Below are 20,712 nucleotides of genomic sequence, written 5' to 3' on the forward strand. Positions count from 1 at the left end.
TTGATGCGGTAAGCTTACACATCAAGCTTCCTTTCTATTTTTCTTATCAGAATCATAGAAGCACTCCCGCTCCTTCCTCTAGCAAGGGTGGTAAGGAGACTGGCAATAATGCAAACCCTTCCCAGAACTTTGCATTAATGCCTCCGACTCTAAATATTCTTCCCAGCCCATTTTCGGATGAGTTACGATTCCTTACTTATTTCGAAAAGGCCCAGAAGTCTGACTCTTGATCATGCAGCTCTTGTACTCTGATCAAGTTGTCAGATGCAGGGCACTCTTCCTCGCTCTTGCGACCAGGAAGAATAACCCAAGTATGCAGAACTCCAGTCAGTTCTAGAGGCTCACTCACATTCTTCCCACCAATAAGTGAGTCTTCCTCGTGTAAAGGACCAAGAGTTTTTTATATCGTGTAGGGACAAATCAGAATTTTTGAAAGTAACTTGTATTTTTCCTAACTAACAAACCTGAGGTCCTTTACATTGATGGCCACCTCATTCCACCCATCAATTTGAACCTGGGCCAAAAGGTAAAGTGGAGTGTTTACATCCGGGCAGGCGGGCCTACCTGCCTGCCAGATGGTAGTTACTGCCTAACCACCTTGTTCAAGAATTTAACTGCCATAATTCCAGGTATACTGAAAGTAATTCCTCATATAAAGGACCTTAGGGTTGTATAGTTAAGAAAAATACAATTTACTTTCAAAAACTATTATTTTTAGTAGCCTTAGCTACGGCTAAACATGTTAGCGAGCTACACACTATTGATAGAAGTTGGAATCTCCTAAGGTGATGCAATCTGCTTCTTCAGCTTGGGCTTCCTAGCCAAGAAATGAGGATCCTAGTAAGCCATGGCCTTACTCTTTTCATATAAAGAATTTAACAGATATCCTGGCCTTGGATAAGGAAGAAAGAGCACTCTGCCTAGTCAGAGCACTGAGGAGTTACCTGGATAGAATGGAGAAGATCAGGGGATCCTCAAGTAACCTCTGGTGTTCTGTCTAGAATCCCTCCTGTTTGCTTTCCAAGAACTGCCTATCATTCTTATTAGAGACCTAATATCTGAAGCTCATTCCTGGATACAGGAGGAATCGCTTCTGTTGCTTAAAGTGAGAGCACATGAGGTCAGAGCTGTGGCCACCTCTCTCTCCTTTAAGCATAACTTGTCACTTTCTGCGATCCTTCAATCAACTTATTGGAGGTGTAAGTCGATATTCGTGTCACATTATTTGAAAGAAGTAGAAACAATGTTTGAAAATTGCAGTACCCTTGGCCTGTTGGCAGTGCCTGACATGGTATTAGGTGAGGAAGCATAGGAGAGACATGATCTCTCTCCTATCTCTTTTCCTTGTGTCAAGGATGTCGAGTTATGTGAAGCCTGAGGTTTACCTAGTGCTGGAGGACCCACCAGTTTGTTGGTTGGTTATTGTCTTTCTATCATGAATTTGTGTAACATTCTAATGGTGACAGGTCTACTCTCTGGTCTTGATGTTATGGTACTGCACCTAGGGCAAGGGCATGAATATTTTATCTTAGTCTTGTCAGCAGTCAGACATATCCCCCGTTGCAAGACTTCCACCAATGTAGAGGCAACTCCTGGCTCACTGCCACGCCACTACAGGTTAAGATGAGCACCACCAATGGCAGCATCTTCTGTTGTAGTTCTCTTACCAGGTAACCAAGGGACAAACACTGAGCCAGTGTTAGCCATTCCTCTAGTTCAATAATAACATCCCTTTAAGGGGGCCGGCCGGAATGCCTATATATGGAGGTATAGGGCGAAAAATGCAAAGTCATGAAAAAATTCATGGAGCTTCATATGGCAATTGAGAATATGTATACGAAATATTTCGTCAAAATTCCTCTTACTTTCGTAGTTACAGGGCAATTAGTTAACGTAACTCAATAAGCCTAAAACATTGATCCGTACAAGAAAATGCAATATTTCCTCTATTATTCGTAAATTTTGATAATTATTATTGTCAAAAGAAAACATTGGGAGCAAATGGCATTCTGTTAGACATTCCCGGGTCAAGAAGGAGACTTCAGGCCAAGTCCCGTCCTGATAATGATTTAGTGCGATCACAGACGTCGAGTAGACTACACGTTCCATTTCACCTCTGACATACGCCTGCGTTTACGTATGTTTATGTATGTTTCGGCAAGAATTTCATTATGCCAATGAGGAAAAGACAAGGAAAACATCTCGCTAACATACAGACGAAGAAAAATCGCTCAAGTATTATTACAGAATATCATAATATATGCGTTGTTAGTGGAGAGAGAGGGGAGGGTTGCTTAGTAACGCCCCCGTCTTGCTTGACAGCACACATCACACTGTGCCCAAGGCTACGACGATCTTTGAGCAAAGAGATCTTCATTTATGATAAATAACAAAGTTTTGGTTTTTTAAAACCCAAAATGGAGTATGAAATTCATAATAATCATGATTTATTAAATTGTCTTTGTAAAAAAAGAGTACGCCTTCGAGTTTCACCTCTTGACATTCTCTTGCATTTACGTTTGTTTATCTTTGTTTCGGGCAAGAATTTCATCATGCCAAAGAGGAAAATACAAGAAAACATCTCGCTAACATAACAGAAGAAGAAAATTCGCTGTAATAAGCCGAGTTAGCGAAGGGGAGAGAGAAGAATTGCGTAGGAAGGAGTGCCCCATCTTGCCTCAAGCAGTGCCCCAGGCTGCGATATATGAGCAAAGGGATCATCATTTATGATTAAATTATGATAAATAAAATAGTTTTGGTTTATTAATACACAAAAAAAAAATATACATTCATAATAATCGTTATTTATTAACATTGTCTTTATAGAAATACGAAGGAAAACTTTGAACGCCCGTATCTCAAAACTATACTTATTGACCTTCAAAATCTATCTTCTCACTTAGTTTTAAAGCTATAACATTGAAATTTGGTATATAACTCAGAAAGACATTATAGAACAATCAAATAGAGCCCTTTTTTCCAAGTTTTGTTCCGTATTTTTTTTATAGATTTTTTCTCCTGATTTATAGGGTTTATTTTTTTACCATATTGAAAAATTCATATCTTGCAAAAAAATGACTTTTAGAAAAAAAAACTCTCCATTCGATTGGAGGTCTACATCAGATCTATATATGGTAGTAATCCCAGGTCTTAATATTAAATATCAAGGGAGGAGATAGAATTTGAAAAATGGTTATTTTCGGGATAAATCACCCTGGCGTCACAAAACCGAAGGTCAGAGGCGAAAATCATATGCGGTTTGGAGATTTCCCAAGTCACCTTATTAAGTGGTATGAATATCAGAGTCCTGTCCTTAAAAAAGGGCATTAGCCGGCCGGCCCCCTTAATGCATTGAGTTAGTTTAGTCCATTCATCCCACCCCCTAGCAATGTGGAATTCAGCTAAGTAATTACTTTGTAAATTACTTTTATAAAAATGATATTTTTATAATAAAATGAAGTTTTATAAATATACTTACCAAGTAATTACTAAATCAGATCCCAACCTCCTCCCCTTTAATTTTCATGGACTTAGTGGCAATAAATAAAAATGGTGCTGTTGGCTTATGAGTTCCCATTGCAGTGGGCAGGACCTGTCACCCCACATTGCAACAGTCGCTTGTGCGGAAATTTGTTTGAAGTTAGGGTGCTGTGTGATGCTAATCGTTAGTTAAGTAATTACTTGGTAAGTATATTTATGAAATTTCATTTTATAATGTAAAAATATCATATTACTGCACTGTAGTATCTTGAAGTTTCTGATAGCATTTTTTTTCTGTTATAAGTAATTTTATGTTTTGCTCTTTAATTCCCTGACAGATGCCTTTCTCTCAGCTTCCAAGGAAATGACAAATGAAAATATGTGTGAGCCTTGAGGGAGAAGCAATAGCCACTGAGGCAACAGTACAAGGAGCTACAGTGATGGTTACCCTAACAGGAGATGTCCACTTTTGGACTTTGCGTGATGATGTTATTGTTAAAGATGCAGATTTTGGTGCCTTCAGGTATGTAATCTTTATAAATACATTTCTGTCATATGTTTTATTTCATAATTTTGTTATTTATTACAGCTACCATTAGTGTACATAAAGCACAGCTATGTATATAGTTGTTCTTACACAATACATATACAAACCCTCAGTCCTTTACAATAGGAATTGCTTATGGCGAAGCTAGAACACAGCCATTAAAACTCTTGAACAAGGTGGTTAGGCAGTAATTACCGTCTGGTAGGCAGGAGACCCTCCTGCCTGGATGTAAACTCTCCACTTTGCCTTTGGCTGTCATGCGATGCAGACATGTTTTTGTGATCTCCTGCCTGACTGTTATTAAACCGTGTTTTTATACATTCAACTTACCTGTCAGATATATACATAGCTATTGACTCTGTCGCGCCGACAGAATTTCGAATTTCGCGCACACGCTACAGGTAGGTCAGGTGATCCACCGCGCCGCCGCTGGGTGGCAGGGAATAGGAACCCATTCCCGTTTCCATCAGATTTTTTTCTGTCGGCCATATCGGCACATCGTTGTTGGTATCTCCGGCTGGATTTCGTTTTTGGATACAATTGATCATCGTTTTGGACCCTTTGGTGACGTATTTGGATCGTTGTACTGGCATAGGTAAACGCTTTTGGGTGGATCGTTTATTTGGATTCTTTTTGGCTTGGAATTTTCATCATGATGTCTGATTCTGGAAGTGTGGTGAGAATGTGTGTGAATGAAGGGTGCAAGGTGAGAATGCCGAAAGCTTCGGTTGATCCTCACACTGTATGTAAAAGATGCAGGAAGTATGAATGCTCGATGGATAACACTTGTCATGAATGTGAGAGTTGAGTGCTGAAGGGTGGAAGTCTCTAACTTCTTATTTAAGGAAATTAGAGAAAGACCGGTTAAGGAAGTCATCTTCCAAAACCAAGCCTAGCTCTCAATCTTCAAGTGGTTTGGTGAGTAATATTGTACCCTCCTCTAACATTATGAACGCTCCTTGTAATATTTCAGGTCCTTCTCCGAATGCAGATCCTACGGACTCTGCTTCGGAGATAGCAAGCCTTAAAGCTGCGCTTATGAAAATGGAGCGTAAAATGGCTGCCATAGAAGGTAAGCAAAGTAGTGCTGTGGAAAGTGATGTGAATTTCCCCAGTGAAGTGGAGGAGGCGTCTGATTGGCTTCACAACGCTCCCAGGCCTAGACCTCTTTCAAGCTCCCAAGCCCAGAGGAGAAGGAATGTCGAAAGCCTTACGGAGGTTATGGAGGATCCCCCCCACAGTCAGACGTCTCTTCGGCAGAATCTGTAACGTCACAGACTGCCAGAGAACGCATTAGAAAAAGCGTTCTACCGTGAATGTTTTTCGTCATCGGAGAATTCCTCACCTAAAAGAGGATGGAGATCAGCGATCGTTTCTCGTCCCTTGAAGAGGCGATCTGGGAAGAATCGGGCATAAACTCGAGTCCGGAACGTTTTCGGAGGACTACCCGACAGAGAATAAGAAAGCAAAGGTTTTGGCTTCTCCCGATAAGTTGTGGGGAATGGAGAAAGAAGGCTCTCCTTCCTCTCGTTTAGACCAGAGAGAAGAAACGACGAAGATATAAAGGATAGCAAGAGTCTATTGCTTCTCTAGTCGGGGTTCTTTCGAGAGATCCTCAAGAAGAAAGGATGTTAAATCTTCCTGTGAAGAAGTCAAAAAACCCTTACTATCAACCTCCCAGAAAAGAAGATTCTTCTTCGGATGAAGGGTCTATTTTTCACAGACCCGCGAGTTAGGGGCACGAGGCGCCAGCCAGGCGTGAAGCGCCAGCCGAGCGCGAAGCGCCAGCCAGGCGCGGAGCGCCAGTCAGCCGCAAAGAACTAACACGTAAGCGCGAGGCTCCAATCAGGCGCGACGCGGCAAACCAGGGGCCCTATCCGATATCGCAGGAGGAGAGACTAGGCGCGAAGAAGCTGGCCAGGCGCGAGAAGCTGGCCAGGCGCGAGGAGCCAGCCGCGCGGTGAGAATTCCTACAAGCAGGAAGAGACAATCAGGCGCGAGGCGCCATCCAGGAGCGTAGCGCCAGCCAGGCGCGATGCGCCAGACTGCCGAGAAGCGCCTACCAGGCGAGAAGCGCTAGCCAGGCGCGAGGCGCCAGGCGGCCGCGAAGAGACATACAGGCGCGAAGCGCCAGCCAGACGCGACGCGATAGACGGCCGCGAAGCGCCAACCAGGCGTGAAGCGCGAGGTGCCAGCCGCGCAAGAGGGAGCCAGCGAGGCGCGAAGCGCTAGCCGAGCGTGAGGCGCCAACCGCGCGAGAAGATTCAAACCAAGCGCGAAGCGCCAGTCAGGCGCAAGGCACCAGCTGATCATGAAGAGCGGCAAGAGCGAGAAGTTGTAAGGGGTAATAGAAGATCTTTTCATGTAATGTCTTCGGATAGCGAGTCTCCTACAAGTAGAAACCCTAATGCAAGGAAGCAACCTGGTACATCGAAGGTTACGGTTTCAACCTCCATGTCTCAGGATGTTTTGGTGGATAAGAAAGGGAGAACTTCTAGATCTGTCAGTTCTCTCTCCTTCTAGGAGTATTTCTCCTATAGGGAATAGGTCCTACGGACAAAAATCTAATAAAGAGCTCGGCTCTCCTTCTAGGATGGAGTTGGATGAGGTGTCCGGAGGAAGAAAACCCCGAACAATGAGGGGGGTATCTAACTACAAAGTGTTAGCCTCTCTTCTCCTACAAGAATTTGGAGACTCTCTAAGCCCTGCAGCTCCGTCCTTCCCCGAGATCTCTGTTCTCCAGTACGAAGGTCCTAAATCGTCTTCGTATTTAAAAATGAAACCAGCCATATCAATGAAGAAGGCTATTCAATCTTTAAATAATGGATGAAGGTGAAGAAGGAAGCTCAGAAGACAGTTTTTTGCACTCCTCCATGTAAGCTCGGAGGTAGGAGGGGAATATGGTACAGGACAGGGGAAGCGATGGGGCTTATGCTTCCATCTTCCGCGGAGGCGGATTTTTCAAGCTTGGTTGAAGCATCGAGAAGACATGCTTTGAATACAGCTAAAGCATATTGGAGCATGTCAGAATTGGATCAACACCTCAAGGGACTTTTCCATGTACTAGAAGTTTTTAACTTCTTGGATTGGTCCCTTGGAGTGCTGGCCAAGAAGGCAAAGAACCAGATGTTTTAGAACCTGAAGTTTTACATTGCATTTTATCCTGTATGGATAAGGCGGTTCAGGATGGATCGGGGAGAATCGTATCTCTATTTGGAGCAGGAGTAGTGAAGAAGAGATCATTATTTGGTTCATTTCTAACCAAAGCGGTTTCTCCTTCACAAAGGTCAGCCCTGTTTATACGCTCCTCTCTCGGATCACCTTTTCCCTTCGCACTTGGTGAAGGAGATTTCAAAGTCTCTTGCTGAAAAGGCAACCCAAGACTTATTAGTACAATCCTCCAAGAAATCAAGACCAACAGTACCAGTAGCGAAGAAGACTACTCGTACTCCGGTAGTGCCCTTTCGGAGAGGTTCCACCTCTCGTCCTCCAACGAAAAGGAAGACAGCAGAAAAGCGAGGAAGGTCCTCCTTTAGATCTTTCAAGAAATCAAAGTAGCAGCGAGGTCCTCCAAACATCTGTAGGGGCCAGGCTCCTAAACTTCGTAGGGGCATGGAAGATCAGGAAATCCGATCCTTGGACGCTAGCAGGTCTTGGGGAAAGGTTACATTATACCTTTTCAGGACAGGACCACCTTTGTCGAATTCCCCAAAGGAACTGTCGGCGAAGTACAAGGACCCTGTTCTGAGGGAGACACTTCTTCAGATGGTGATAGGAATGAAGGACAAGGAGGCAATAGAAGAGGTTCAGGATCCTTCCTCTCCGGGGTTTTACAACCGCCTGTTTTTAGTTCCAAAGGCATCCGGGGGATGGAGGCCAGTATTGGACGTGAGCATTCTGAACAAATATGTGGAAAAGAAAAAGTTCTCGATGGGAGACTTCTGCCTCGGTACTTTCAGCCCTGCGAAGAGGAGACTGGATGGTCTCTCTAGACCTGCAGGGTGCATATTTCCACGTTCCTATTCACCCGTCATCAAAGAAGTATCTCAGGTTTGTGATTCAAGGGAAAGTCTACCAGTTCAGGGCCTTGTGCTTCGGCCTCTCCACGGCTCCACAGGTATTTACGTACCTGATGCGGAACGTAGCCAGATGGCTACACCTGGAAGGCATAAGCGTCTCTCTGTACCTAGACGATTGGCTGATAAGAGCAAAATCCCAGGAACAATGTTTGGAGGATCTGAAGAAAACATTAGAATTGACAAAGGAATTAGGACTTCTCGTGAATCTCGAGAAATCGCAGATGACCCCCAGTCAGGACATAGTCTATTTGGGGATTCAGATGAATTCTCGGGATTTTCGGGTTTTTCCTTCCCAAGAAAGGATTCTTCGGGGGATTCAGAAAGTTGCATCCTTCCTAAAGAAAGACAGGAGTTCAGCCAGGGAGTGGCTGAGCCTTCTAGGGACTCTTTCTTCCCTGGAACAATTTGTATCCCTAGGAAGACTTCATCTAAGGCCTCTACAATTCTTCCTAAAGAGATCTTGGACTTGGAAGAAGGGAAGGGCCATCTGTCGGACACTTTTCCGGTAACATTAGAGGTGAAGAAACACCTAAAGTGGTGGCTGCTCCCACTCAAAGAGAACAAGGGAGTGTCCCTAGAGGTTCGGAACCCAAACCAAATCTTGTTCTCAGACGCTTCACAAATGGGATGGGGAGCGACTCTAGGGGCAAGAGAAGTCTCTGGCAAATGGAAGAAAGAACAAAGAGATTGGCATATAAATGCCAAAGAACTATATGCAGTGTTTCTGGCATTAAAATTCTTCGAGTCAGAAGTAAGAATCAAGTGATTCAAGTCAACGCAGACAACACCACGGCGTTGGCTTATATAAAAAAACAGGGGGGGACACACTCGTTTTCCTTATTCGAGATAACGAAGGATCTGTTGTCATGGATGGAGGAGAGGAATATTACCCTCCTGACCAGATTTGTGAAAGGGGAAAGAAATATCAGAGCAGACAGGCTCAGCAGGACGAAACAAGTTCTCCCCACGGAGTGGACTCTGCACGAGCAAGTCTGCCAAAGTCTGTGGAACCTGTGGGGAAGGCCGCAGATAGATTTGTTTGCGACGTTCCTGTCAAAGAGGATAGAGAACTTCTGCTCCTTAGTAGAAGACCCGAGAGCGATAGCGGTGGATGCCATGCTACTGGAGTGGTCGGGACTCGACGCTTACGCTTTCCCTCCATTCAAGTTGCTTAGGAGTAGTGATGAAGAAGTTCGTAGCATCAACAGGGACGAGATTAACTCTCATCGCCCCGTTTTGGCCATCCCAAGATTGGTTCACAGAGGTACAGGAACATGGACAGTAGGACTACGCAAGATCTCTTCCAAACAGGATAGATCTTCTCAGACAACCCCACTTCAAGAGGTTCCATCAAAACCTCCCCGCTCTCGCTCTGACTGCCTTTCGACTATCGAAAGATTGGTCAGAGCGAGAGGCTTTTCAAGCAAGGCTTCGAAAGCAATTGCTAGAGCCGGGGAGATCGTCAACTATCCGGGTCTATCAATCGAAGTGGGTTGTGTTTAGAAGATGGTGTAGGTGGAAGAATAAGCTGTCCTCCTCCGATACCTCTGTGACCAATATAGCAGATTTTCTGTTATTCCCTGAGAGAGGAACTCCAATCTGTCCGTAGCTACAATAAAGGGATACCGAAGTATGCTCTCAGCGGTATTTAGAAATAGAGGCTTAAACTTGGCAGAGGATAGAGATTTGCACGATCTCATAAGATCGTTCGAGACGTCAAAATCTATATCCTCTAATCCACGCCAAGTTGGAATCTGGATGTTGTGCTCAAATTCCTTACATCGGAAAAATTTGAACCTCCCGACCGTGCCTCGTTCAGGGATTGGACGAGAAAGTGTGTTTTTCTCATAGCCTTAGCGACGGCTAAGAGAATAAGTGAAATCCATGCCCTAGATTCTCGGGTGGGTTTTAAGAAAGACGCAGCCATCTGTTCTTTTTCAAACTCTGTTTTTGGCAAAAAATGAGAACCCATTCGAAACCCATGGCAAGGAGTTTTGAGGTGAAAAGTCTTTCAAACTTAATGGGAGACGAAATTGAAAGAACTTTATGCCCCGGTTAGAGCTCTTAGGTTCTATCTTAAAAAGAAAGAAGAGTTGAAGGCATGTAAACAAAGTCTATGGTGCGCAGTTCGGGACACGAAAAGACAATGTCCAAGAATGCGCTAGTGTATTTTATTAGAAGTGTGATTATGGAAGCTCATAGCGATTGTGCAGAGGATTCCTTTAAATTATTACGAGTTAAAGCTCATGAGGTAAGAGCAGTGGCACATCATTATCATTCCAAAAGAATATTGCCATGAAGGATATTATTAATGCGACCTATTGGAGATGCAACTCGGTATTTGCATCCCACTATCTTAGAGATGTTAAAATTACCTACGACAAGTGCTTCTCTCTAGGTCCTTTTGTGTCTGCGGATACAGGTGTGGGAACTGAGGACACATACCGCTCCTTAAAGCTTTATGAAAAGTCTAATACTTCCATACCATACTGGTGGGATGGGCTCTAACTTTCTTACCTGAGACGGCATCGTTGTTGCACAGGCGGCCATGGCCTTGTTTAGGTAAGGAATAATCTTTGAGTTTCATCTTAACAGGTATAGGCTTGGATAAAAACGGTGTCTTTGATTACGGTGATCTCCACTATTTGAGGCAGTTTTTGTGTTACTATTGGTAAAAGTGCTTGGTGTCGCACAGGCGGCCATAGCCTTACTAGTGAGGAACTAGAAATGTGCCTTTTAAACGGAGTAGGATTAAAGACATTGTTCTAAATTCGTACATGGACCTCTCCTTTTAAGACAGTATCAGGATTTTCTGCTGACAAGAGTGCTTGTTGGGCTAGCACAGGCGGCTTTTTGGTGCTTTTGACAGTATGGAGAAGTGCATAGGTCTTACAAGCGAGGTAGTACAAATTGAAATTATATTTGTTTATTTTTATTTTTATTTATTTTTCATAAAGAATTAGGTGTTAAAATTATTGTGATTGAGTTTTTTGGTTGTTTGCAAGGAGTCCGGGAATGACTTCTTGCAATCTTAGATACAACATTTGGTTAGGTTAAGGTGATCAGGATCGGGATTGTGCTCCTTAGATAAAAGGTTCTTGTCATATAAGTGGATTGAAACCCTTTGACATAGCCCTTATAGGATCGGCCAAGTAAGTGGATAAGACCCCTTTGGAAGACCTACAAGAACTCTGAGCCAATAGGCTCAATATCTCGCTGAGGCTCTTGAGACTAAGCTAGACTCCTGGGCATTAACCATGAAGTCTTCAGTCTAAACAGGTAGGAACCAAGGTTTTATGTTATTAATACCTACAACGATTGTTGTGTTTTCCTGTTAAATCAGTTACTAGCTGTCTTTACCCTCCTCCAATGGTGTAAATCAGCTATGTATATATCTGACAGGTAAGTTGAATGTATAAAAATGATATTGTTATGATACAATAAAGTTTCATACAATGAACTTACCTGTCAGATATATACATAGCTAAGACTCCGTCGTCCCCGACAGAAATTCAAATTTCGCGCCACTCGCTACCGGTAGGTCAGGTGATCTACCTGCCTGCCCTGGGCGGCAGGACTAGGAACCATTCCCGTTTTCTATCATATTTTCTCTGTCGCCGGTGGTATCAACATTGTTGTTACTACCTCCTGACTGGAATTCGCTTTTCAAGACTTTATTGATCATCTTTATTGGATTTCTTGGTGACGTACTGGATCGTTGTTTTGGCATTCGCTACTGTGGACTGGATTTGGACTTGCTTTTGATTTTTCTAATAGAATGTCTGATTCAAGTGTTAGTGTGAGAGTGTGTGTGAATGTAGGCTGCAAGGTGAGGATACCGAAGGCTTCAGTTGATCCTCACACTGTATGTCGTAAATGTAGGGGGTTTGACTGTTCTTGGCTAACACGTATTGAGTGTGAAAAGTTGGATGCTAATGAATGGAAGACTCTAACTTCTTACTTGAAGAAGTTAGAGAGGGATAGGATTAGACGGGCTGCACAAAAGAGTGTGGAGTAATAAGGCCTATTGAGCCTTTTTCTGAGTCTAACTCTCCTTTTGTTAATGAATATGATTCTCCCTATGTATCTGAATCCTCACAGGCTTTGCATTCGGATTCGGCTTCTGAAATCGCCAATCTGAAGGCTACTCTTCGTAAAATGAAGACAAAGATGGCGGCCATGCAAGGTAAGGCTAGTGATTGTGATTTACAAAGTGAAGTGAGTGTTCCAGTGTTGTGGAGGGGCGTCTGACCGTCCCTGCGATGCTCCCAGGCCTAGACCTCTTCCAAACTCACATACCCAGAGGAGTAGAAAAGTCGAAAGTCGTACGGAGGTTGTGGGGAATCCCCAACGGTCAGGCGTCCCTTCAGCAGGTTCTGTTTCGTTACAGTCTGCTCAGGACCGCTCAAATAGAAGCGTCCTACGAGATTGTTTCTCGTCGTCGGTTCTCCTTCACCTAAACGAGGGTGGAAGGACTCGGATCTTCTAGGCCCACTGAAAAGGCATTGGAAAGAGCGCGCGTTCGACTCGAGCCCGGAACGCTTCTCGGAGGAAGCTCCTTCTTCTATCAAGAAGGCTAAGCTGGTTTCGACGCCTCCTAGAGCTGTATTTGAGGATCGCACCTCTTCGAGTTCTCCTGCTTCTTCTATTGAAGAGGACGCCTGGGGTGGCTTCCAAGAGGGATATTGCTTGCAGTTCAAGAGCAGATTGCCCTGGTTGGTTTGGAGTTCTTTCGAGGGATCCCCCTCGCAAGAAGGACGCTAGACTTTCCTATTAAGAAGTCTCGTCTTCTTTCACCAGCCAGACGTGAAGCGTCCGCCAGACATGGGACGAGAGTCGTACAAACGTCAGGATCTATCCGAGCGAGTTGCTCTAGATCAGGATACGCTCAGGCCTGAGGCGCCAGCCAGGCGCGAGGCGGCCAGTTAGGCGTGAGGATTTCAGCCAAGCGCGAGGCGGCCAGCCAATGGCGAGGATTCAGCCAAGCGCGAGGCTGCAGCCAGAAGAGGCACTGCGAGGAGTTGCATGAGGGCCAGACAAGCGCGAGACGTCAGCCAGGCGCGGAGATGCCAGCCAGGCTACACGCTCCAGCCAAGCGTGAAGCGCAGCCAAGCGCGAGGCGCAACACAAGCGCGAAGGCGCCAGCCAAGCGCGAGGAGCTGTTCAGGCGCGAGAAGTCCAAGCAGACGCGAGACTTCTTTTAGACGTGTGAGAGAGAGTCGGTTCACTCTATGAGCCCCTCTCCTAGTAGGAGTTTGTCACCAGAGTTTAGAGAGAACGGGATGAAGATCCTCTCGTTTTTCAGGCCGATCTCCACAAGGTGGAGAAGGAGATTCGGAAGAAGAGGGTGACAGTAGAGAAGGAGTCTCGAACTATAAAGTTCTGACTGACCTTCTTTTACGAGAATACGGAGATTCTTTAACTCCTGCCGCTCCTCCTTCGCCTCGATCACTGTTTTCGAGTGCGATTGTGCCTAAGTCTTCGTCGGTCTTGAAGATGAGACCTACGATCTCTATGAAGAGAGCGCTTCAGTCCTTAGACAAATGGATGTTGTCTAAGAAGGATCTGGGCAGGACCACCTTCTGTATGCCTCCAGCCATACTTTCTGGCAAGAGAGGTTTCTGGTACCGAACTGGGGAGAACATGGGCCTTTCTTTCTTCCAGCGGCAGCCGAAGCGGACTTTTCAACCTTGGTTGACTCGTCAAGGAGACACGCTTTGAATGGAGCTCGCGTGTCTTGGGCGATTTTTGGCGGAGACGGATCATCTCCTCAAGGGACTCTTCCATATTTTGGAAGTGTTTAATTTCCTAGACTGGTCCCTTGGGGTGATGTCTAAGAAAGCTCATGACTCGTATGGTCTTGACCCTGAAGTCATTCTGAGTATTCTTGCTTGTATTGACAAGGCGGTACAAGACGGATCGGAGAGAAATTTCCTCTCTTTTCGGAGCAGTACTCCTTAAGAAGAGGTATTTTTAGTTCATTCCTAACCAAGGCGGTTTCTCCCTCACAGAGAGCAGCCCTGGTTTTCGCTCCCATGTCCGACTTCCTGTTTCCTTCTCAGTTAGTGAAGGACATTTCTCGATCACTGACTGAGAAGGCGACTCAGGAATCTTCTCCTGCAAACTGCAAGGAAGAAGAGACCTCTTGTTTCTGTTGACAGGAAAGGACCGACTTCTACGGTTCAGCCCTTTCGAGGAGGGCCTCTCTCCAGAGCTACCTCTAAGAGAAGAGGTCTTGAGAGGAGAGGTAAGGCTCCTTCCCGTCCCTTAAGAAAGGGAAAGGAAGTGAGACAGACAACCTCCAAACACCAGTGGGGGCCAGGCTTCTCGAATTTGCAGACGCCTGGTCACTCATAAACTCAGACGCCTCTTCCATGTCCGTAATCAGGAAGGGATATCTTATCCCCTTCCAAGACAGTCTCCACTAACGACATTCCGCGGGAACTGTCAGCCAGATACAGGGACCCTGTACTGAGGGATACTCTTCGTCTGATGGTGAATCAAATGTGGGCAAAAGAGCTATAGAACTAGTTCTAGAGCAAAACTCTCCGGGGTTTTACAATCGGCTTTTCCTGGTTGCGAAAGCCTCGGGGGGCTGGAGTACCCAGTTTCATAGATGTCCAAAAAGCGCTCTGAACAAGTTCGTTTGAAAGGAGAAGTTCTCTATGGAGACTTCGGCCTCAGTCCTTGCGGCGTTACGTCAAGGAGATTGGATGGTGTCGTGGATCTCCAGGACGCCTATTTTCATGTCCCGATTCACCCTTCGTCGAAGAAGTACCTCCATTTCATGACGGGGGAAGGATCTTTCAGTTCAGGGCCTTGTGTTTCGGCCTATCCACAGCTCCTCAGGTCTTCACAAGCCTGATGAAGAATGTGGCGAGGTTTCTTCATCACCTCAAAGGCGTCAACATCTCTCTATATTTGGACGATTGGCTCATAAGGCCAGAACAGAGGGGGGGGGGGGGGGGGGGGGAGAGACAGTGTTTGGAGGACCTTTCTTTGACCCTAGACCTGATAAAAGCGTTGGGACTACTCGTGAACCTCGAGAAGTCACAGCTGATTCCAGACAGAACTTGGTCTTTATCTGGGGATTCAGATGGATTCTCGGGGTTTTCGAGTATTTCCTCGCAAGAGAGAATCGTGAGAGGCTTGGAAAAAGTCTCTCTCTTCTTAGGGAAAGAACGAACTTCGGCGAGGGAATGGTTAAGCCTACTAGGCACCCTTCCTCGCTCGAACAGTTCTTTCCTTCTAGGAAGACTACATCTTCGCCCTCTTCAGTTTTTCCTAAGGAGATCTTGGAACTGGAAGACGGGACTTCTCTCCGACAGTTTTCTCCTTCCAATGGAGATGAAACCACTGCAATGGTGGTTGTCCTCTAAAAGAGAAAACAAGGGAATTTCTCTGGAAGTTCCGAACCCCCAAGCCGAGTGTTGTATTCCGACGCATCGGAGAAGGGTTGGGGAGCAACACTAGGACTGAGAGAAAGTGTCAGGCACCTGGAAGGCAGCACAGGTGTCCTGGCACATAAATTGCAAAGAACTTCTAGCAGTTCACTTAGCGCTAAAGTTCTTCGAAACCCTTTGTGACGAACAGTGTGGTCCAAGTGAATGTGGACAACACTAGCCCTGTCCTACATTTGGAAGCAAGGAGGAACACACTCAGTGTCGCTTTACGAGATAGCAAGAGATCTGCTAATTTGGGCCTCACAAAGAAACATCGCCCTCCTGACAAGATTTGTTCAGGGGACGAGAAACATCAGGGCGGACAGACTGAGCAGGAGAAGCCAGGTCCTTCACACAGAATGGACTCTTCATTCAGAGGTGTGTCAGAGTCTTTGGGATCTTTGGGGCACTCCTCACGTATAGATCTATTCGCCACATTCCTTTCCAAAAGGCTGGGTAAGTCTTTTGTTCAGTGGTGGAAGACCCAAGAGCTCTCGTGGTCGACGCCTTCCTGCTGGACTGGTCTCATATGGACGTGTACGCTTTCCCCCCTTTCAAAATCCTGGGACAAGTGTTGAGAAAGTTCGTAGCGTCCAACGGGACAAGGATGACCCTGATAGCCCCGTTTTGGCCAGCACAAGATTGGTTTGCAGAGGTGCTGGAGTGGACAGTAGACTTCCCAAGATCCCTTCCAAAAAGGATGGATCTTCTCAGACAGCCACACTTCGAGAGGTTTCATCAAAACCTCCCCGCTCTCGCTCTGACTGCCTTTCGACTATCGAAAGACTTGTCAGAGCGAGGGGGTTTTCCTCACGAAGCTGGCAAGCTGCTATCGCTAGCAGACCCGCAGGAGCTTTCCACTAGACCGAGTCTATCAGTCGAATTAAGGTGGGAGGGATTCAGAAGGTGGTGTAAGTCTAAGAAGTTGTCCTCCTCCAGTACCCTCATATAACCGAAATCGCCGATTTCCTTTTGTTCTTGAGAGAGGTCTCTCATTTGTCTGTATCGACAATCAAAGGATACAGGAGCATGCTGTCGGCAGTATTTAGAAACAGAGGCCTAGACATTGCTGAGAATAAAGATCTGCACGACTTGATTAGATCGTTTGAAACGACAAAATCGAAGGAACTAACTCCACCCAGCTGGAACCTGGACGTAGTTCTCAAGTTCTTTCGTCTGACAGATTTGAGCCTCCCCATGTAGCTTCGTTCAGGGATATAACAAGAAAATGCTTGTTTCTCCTATCTTTGGCGACAGCCAAAAGAGTTGGCGAACTTCATGCCCTAGAAGATGAAGTTGGCTTTAACAAAGACTCGGCCCTTTTGCTCGTTTAGAACTCTTTTTCTAGCAAAGAATGAAAATCCATCGAATCCCTGGCCCAAGAGATTCGTTCGATCAAAGGCTTATCGAGTCTAGTAGGGAGAGAAACAGAGAGGTCTCTTTGCCCGTTAAGAGCCTTGAAGTTCTTCTTACAAAGAAAGAAACAAATGGGAGGCTCTAGACAAAGTCTTTGGTTGTTCGATTAAGAACCCCACAAGAATCATGTCTAAGAACGCATTTAGCTTTCTTCATTAGGAGCGTCATTACGGATGCTCACAAGTTCTGTCCTGACGACTCTTTTCGCTTTTAAGAGTAAAAGCCCATGAAGTTAGAGCAGTGGCGACGTCTCTCTCTTTTCAGAAGAATATGTCATTAAAGAAAATCATTGACACGACATATTGGAGGTGCAATTCAGTTTTTGCATCTCACTATCTTAAAGACGTTCGCGTGACCTACGAGAAATGTTTTTCTCTGGGACCATTTGTATCGGCGGATACAATACTGGGTACGGGAGCAAACACCAATCCTTAAATTTGTACATACCTTCTACTAGATATGTTCTAGATTCCTGCTGACAAAGAGGGCTCGGTGCTGCACTGGCGGCCAGTCACTGTTGTTCAGTAAGGAACTCTTGTGATATCTTTTAGGGGAGTATTAAAAATTTTTTGTGAGAATTTTTGTATAAATGAGTTTTTCGTTTCGAGTTATGGGCTTGTTTGTTATGAGTTCGGGGATAATCAGAGCAATTCTATATACTAACATGGTGGTTAGGATCAGGTGGTCGGGATTGGTTATGCTCCTTCACAAGGTGTGTTGTCATAGAAGTGGTCCAGTACCCATTGACAAAGTCCTTTTAGGCTCTGCCGAGTAAGCGGTTCTTATACCCATCGACAGACCCACAAGAACTCTAGCCATAGATCTAATATCTCGCTAAAGTCTTGAGGTGATGCAGACTACCGGGCAACAGCCACGAAGTCTACCACCTATTAGGTAGGAACCAAGGTTTTTCTTTTATACCTACAACATATGTTGTTTACCTGTCTATTCCATATTAGCTGTCTCTGACCCTCCACCAAAGGGTGCCAATCAGCTATGTATATATCTGACAGGTAAGTTCATTGTATGAAAATGATATTGTTATAATACAATAAAGTTTCATACATACTTACCTGGCAGATATAAGGGATTTTGACGTAAGGAAAAATCTATTTCTGGGCGATTGGCTCGTGTCGCCAGCGAAATATCCTTTAATCTATTATTTCTAGGGTAAATGTACTAACACATACCAGAGAATAAATAAATAAAGAAAAAGGTCAGTACAACTGACTCGCTCACCCTCCAAGAGGGTGTCGGTATGAACACTATGGCGAGTGAGACCACTACCACGAGCCGAATGCCAATAGAAATCTCCCACTACAAAATCCCCACAAGAGAGAGAGCGACCCACAGAGTGACAGCAACTACTACTACTCCATCCCACCCTGCTGCCGACTGCTGCGCCTCTGGTGGCCATCCTGAAGTTAGCAGACAATCTTGAGCGATGGGATGGGTAGGGTGGGATTTCGCTGGCGACACGAGCCAATCGCCCAGAAATAGATTTTTCCTTACGTCAAAATCCCTTTTCTGGGCTCAGCTCGTGTCGCTGCGCGAAATCGTACCAGAGAAATAGCACAAGATTGTAAATAAAATTCAACAAAACAAAAAAGAGGTCTCAAATAAAAGATAAAATAAAATAAAAGAATATAATTGCTAATAAAGATACATATACACAATGATACAAAAATAGAAATATTGTTTAAATTAACTTAATGCTAATAATATTTCTTAACCTAAGGCAATTTACATATATACAGGGCTTACATGGCATATATGTTCCGAAATAGTATCTGTGTATTGATATGTATCAAGAACTCTAGAGCAATTAAGACAATAAGTTGAACAGAACAAACTTCAAAATAACAATATATAAAGGAATGTATATAAACTTAATATACAAAACCCGTAACCAATGCAATTAAGATGTATCCCCTAGCATATAAGGGGATCACATCCAAGAGATCAAATATATACAATCGATTGTGAGTGTCCCTAGCAAAAAAATAAGGGACACCCACCATATCATCATAAAAGCAGCTAAGACACAAGGTAACCGTAGATGAACAAGGCAGGAATAGACGAACTGTTGGGTGAGACAGGTAGAAAGGAGGACTGGATCTTCTACTAAAGATTAGGCAGAGTCGGGGGAAACTATGTTACCCGCCGCCACTGCTGAAAATTTCAGAGCTTCCAAGGACTTTAAGTAATGACGTTTAAATACTGTCGGCGATTCCATCCAGTATATTTTTTCAACTCATCGAAGTTCATATGTTGGAAATAGTTATTGAGGTGGCTACTGCCCTGACATCATGTGCTTTTGGAAAAGAGTCAGGATGCTTGTTTAATAAGTACAAGATTTGCTGCCTGATGCCTTTAATAGATAAAGTACCACCTTTTTCTCTCATAAAGAGAGGACCCGATGAGGATGAGGAGGTCCTAGACAGAAAGGCTTGTAAGGTCGATACTGGACAAAGAGATATATCTTGTGGAAGGGGTAGTACCTTCCATGGTTCCCACCTCATCAAAGGATCTTCATTCTTAGCTATAAAACTACGTTCCGGAGAAAGAAAGTAGCACTTAACCCTGTGGGAAGGAACTGAATATGATCCGGATCTCTGGATAATGCCGACAGTTCTGAAATTCTAGCTCCTGAGGCCAAGCTTAATAAAAATAGAGTTTTTCTTAAGAGCATTATAAAGAACATGTGTCATTATCAGTTTTCTGAAGCCAGCTTTAGAACATCATTTAAGAACCATGATACTGACGTAGGCCTTACAGAAGGTCTAAGTCTAGCACACGCCTTGGGAATAGACGAGAAGTAGGAGTCTGTCAAGTCTATGTTGAAACCAAATTGAAAAAATCTTTTTCTTTCAAGGCTGACTTGTTGTCGTAATGGTGCTAGCTGCTAAGCCTTTTTTTCGAATAAAGATCTGAAAAAGGATATAGCTGAATTGATTGTCATGATTCTAATATCTGATTCTCTCAGGAAGGTTGCTAACTTTTTGACAGCAGCATCATACTGTCTCAAAGTTGAATCCCTTTTATCGGATTCCAAGAAGAGAATATTTTGAGGGTCAATATTCGCATCCCTTTTCGCTGCAAACTTCATGAATCCATAAAGTTAGGGTTTTGAGAATTCCTGAGGAAGCGAACACAGTCTTCGTTTGTACTGACTGGGAGAGCTTGGGACTGGGAATCCGAAGAGGGCGAAGACCCAGTTCAGAATTAGAGGGTACCAATTGCTCTTCGGCCAGTCTGGGGCTACTAGAGCCACTTGACCCTTGAATGTCCTGAGTTTGTTCAGTACCTTCATGAGAAGATTCACTGGAGGAAAGACATAAATCTTCTCCCAGTTGTTCCAGTCTAGGGCCAGGGCGTCCGTGGCATAGGCCAGAGGGTCCAGGTTGGGGGCCACATAACTGGGAGTTTGTGGTTCGCTGGGATGCGAAGAGATCCACTTGTAGGCCTGGAACTCTCTGAAGAATCCATTGGAACGAACTGTTGTCCAGTGACCATTCCGACTCTAGAGGTACTGATCGGGATAGAGTATCTGCTATGACGTTTCTCACTCCAGCTATATGGGTGGAGGAGAGGTGCCAACTGAACTTGTCCGCCAGGGAGAAGTATGGCTACCATGACATGATTTAGATGGCGCGATTTGGAGCCTCCCCTGTTTATACAATGTACTACCACTGCGCTGTCCAAGACTAGCTTTATGTGGGAGTACTTTGGCGGACGTAACCTTTTC

At 44.7% G+C, this 20,712-nt stretch overlaps 1 protein-coding gene across 4 annotated transcripts in view; it reads left to right on the forward strand.

Annotated features, from left to right (window-relative positions):
• LOC135221733 (WD repeat-containing and planar cell polarity effector protein fritz homolog) overlaps nucleotides 1–20,712 on the forward strand; it is a 248,545-nt gene that overhangs the window by 32,130 nt on the left and 195,703 nt on the right. For 3 of the 4 annotated variants that reach the window (XM_064259528.1, XM_064259531.1, XM_064259529.1), the window contains exon 2: nucleotides 3,819–4,003. In XM_064259528.1, the coding sequence (XP_064115598.1) occupies nucleotides 3,852–4,003 (152 nt within the window). In that variant the 5' untranslated portion in view covers nucleotides 3,819–3,851. The remainder of the gene's footprint in view (nucleotides 1–3,818; nucleotides 4,004–20,712) is intronic. The other variant, XM_064259530.1, reaches the window with a different exon arrangement.

Source organism: Macrobrachium nipponense, chromosome 3, assembly GCF_015104395.2.
Source record: "Macrobrachium nipponense isolate FS-2020 chromosome 3, ASM1510439v2, whole genome shotgun sequence".
Lineage (NCBI taxonomy): Eukaryota > Metazoa > Arthropoda > Malacostraca > Decapoda > Palaemonidae > Macrobrachium > Macrobrachium nipponense.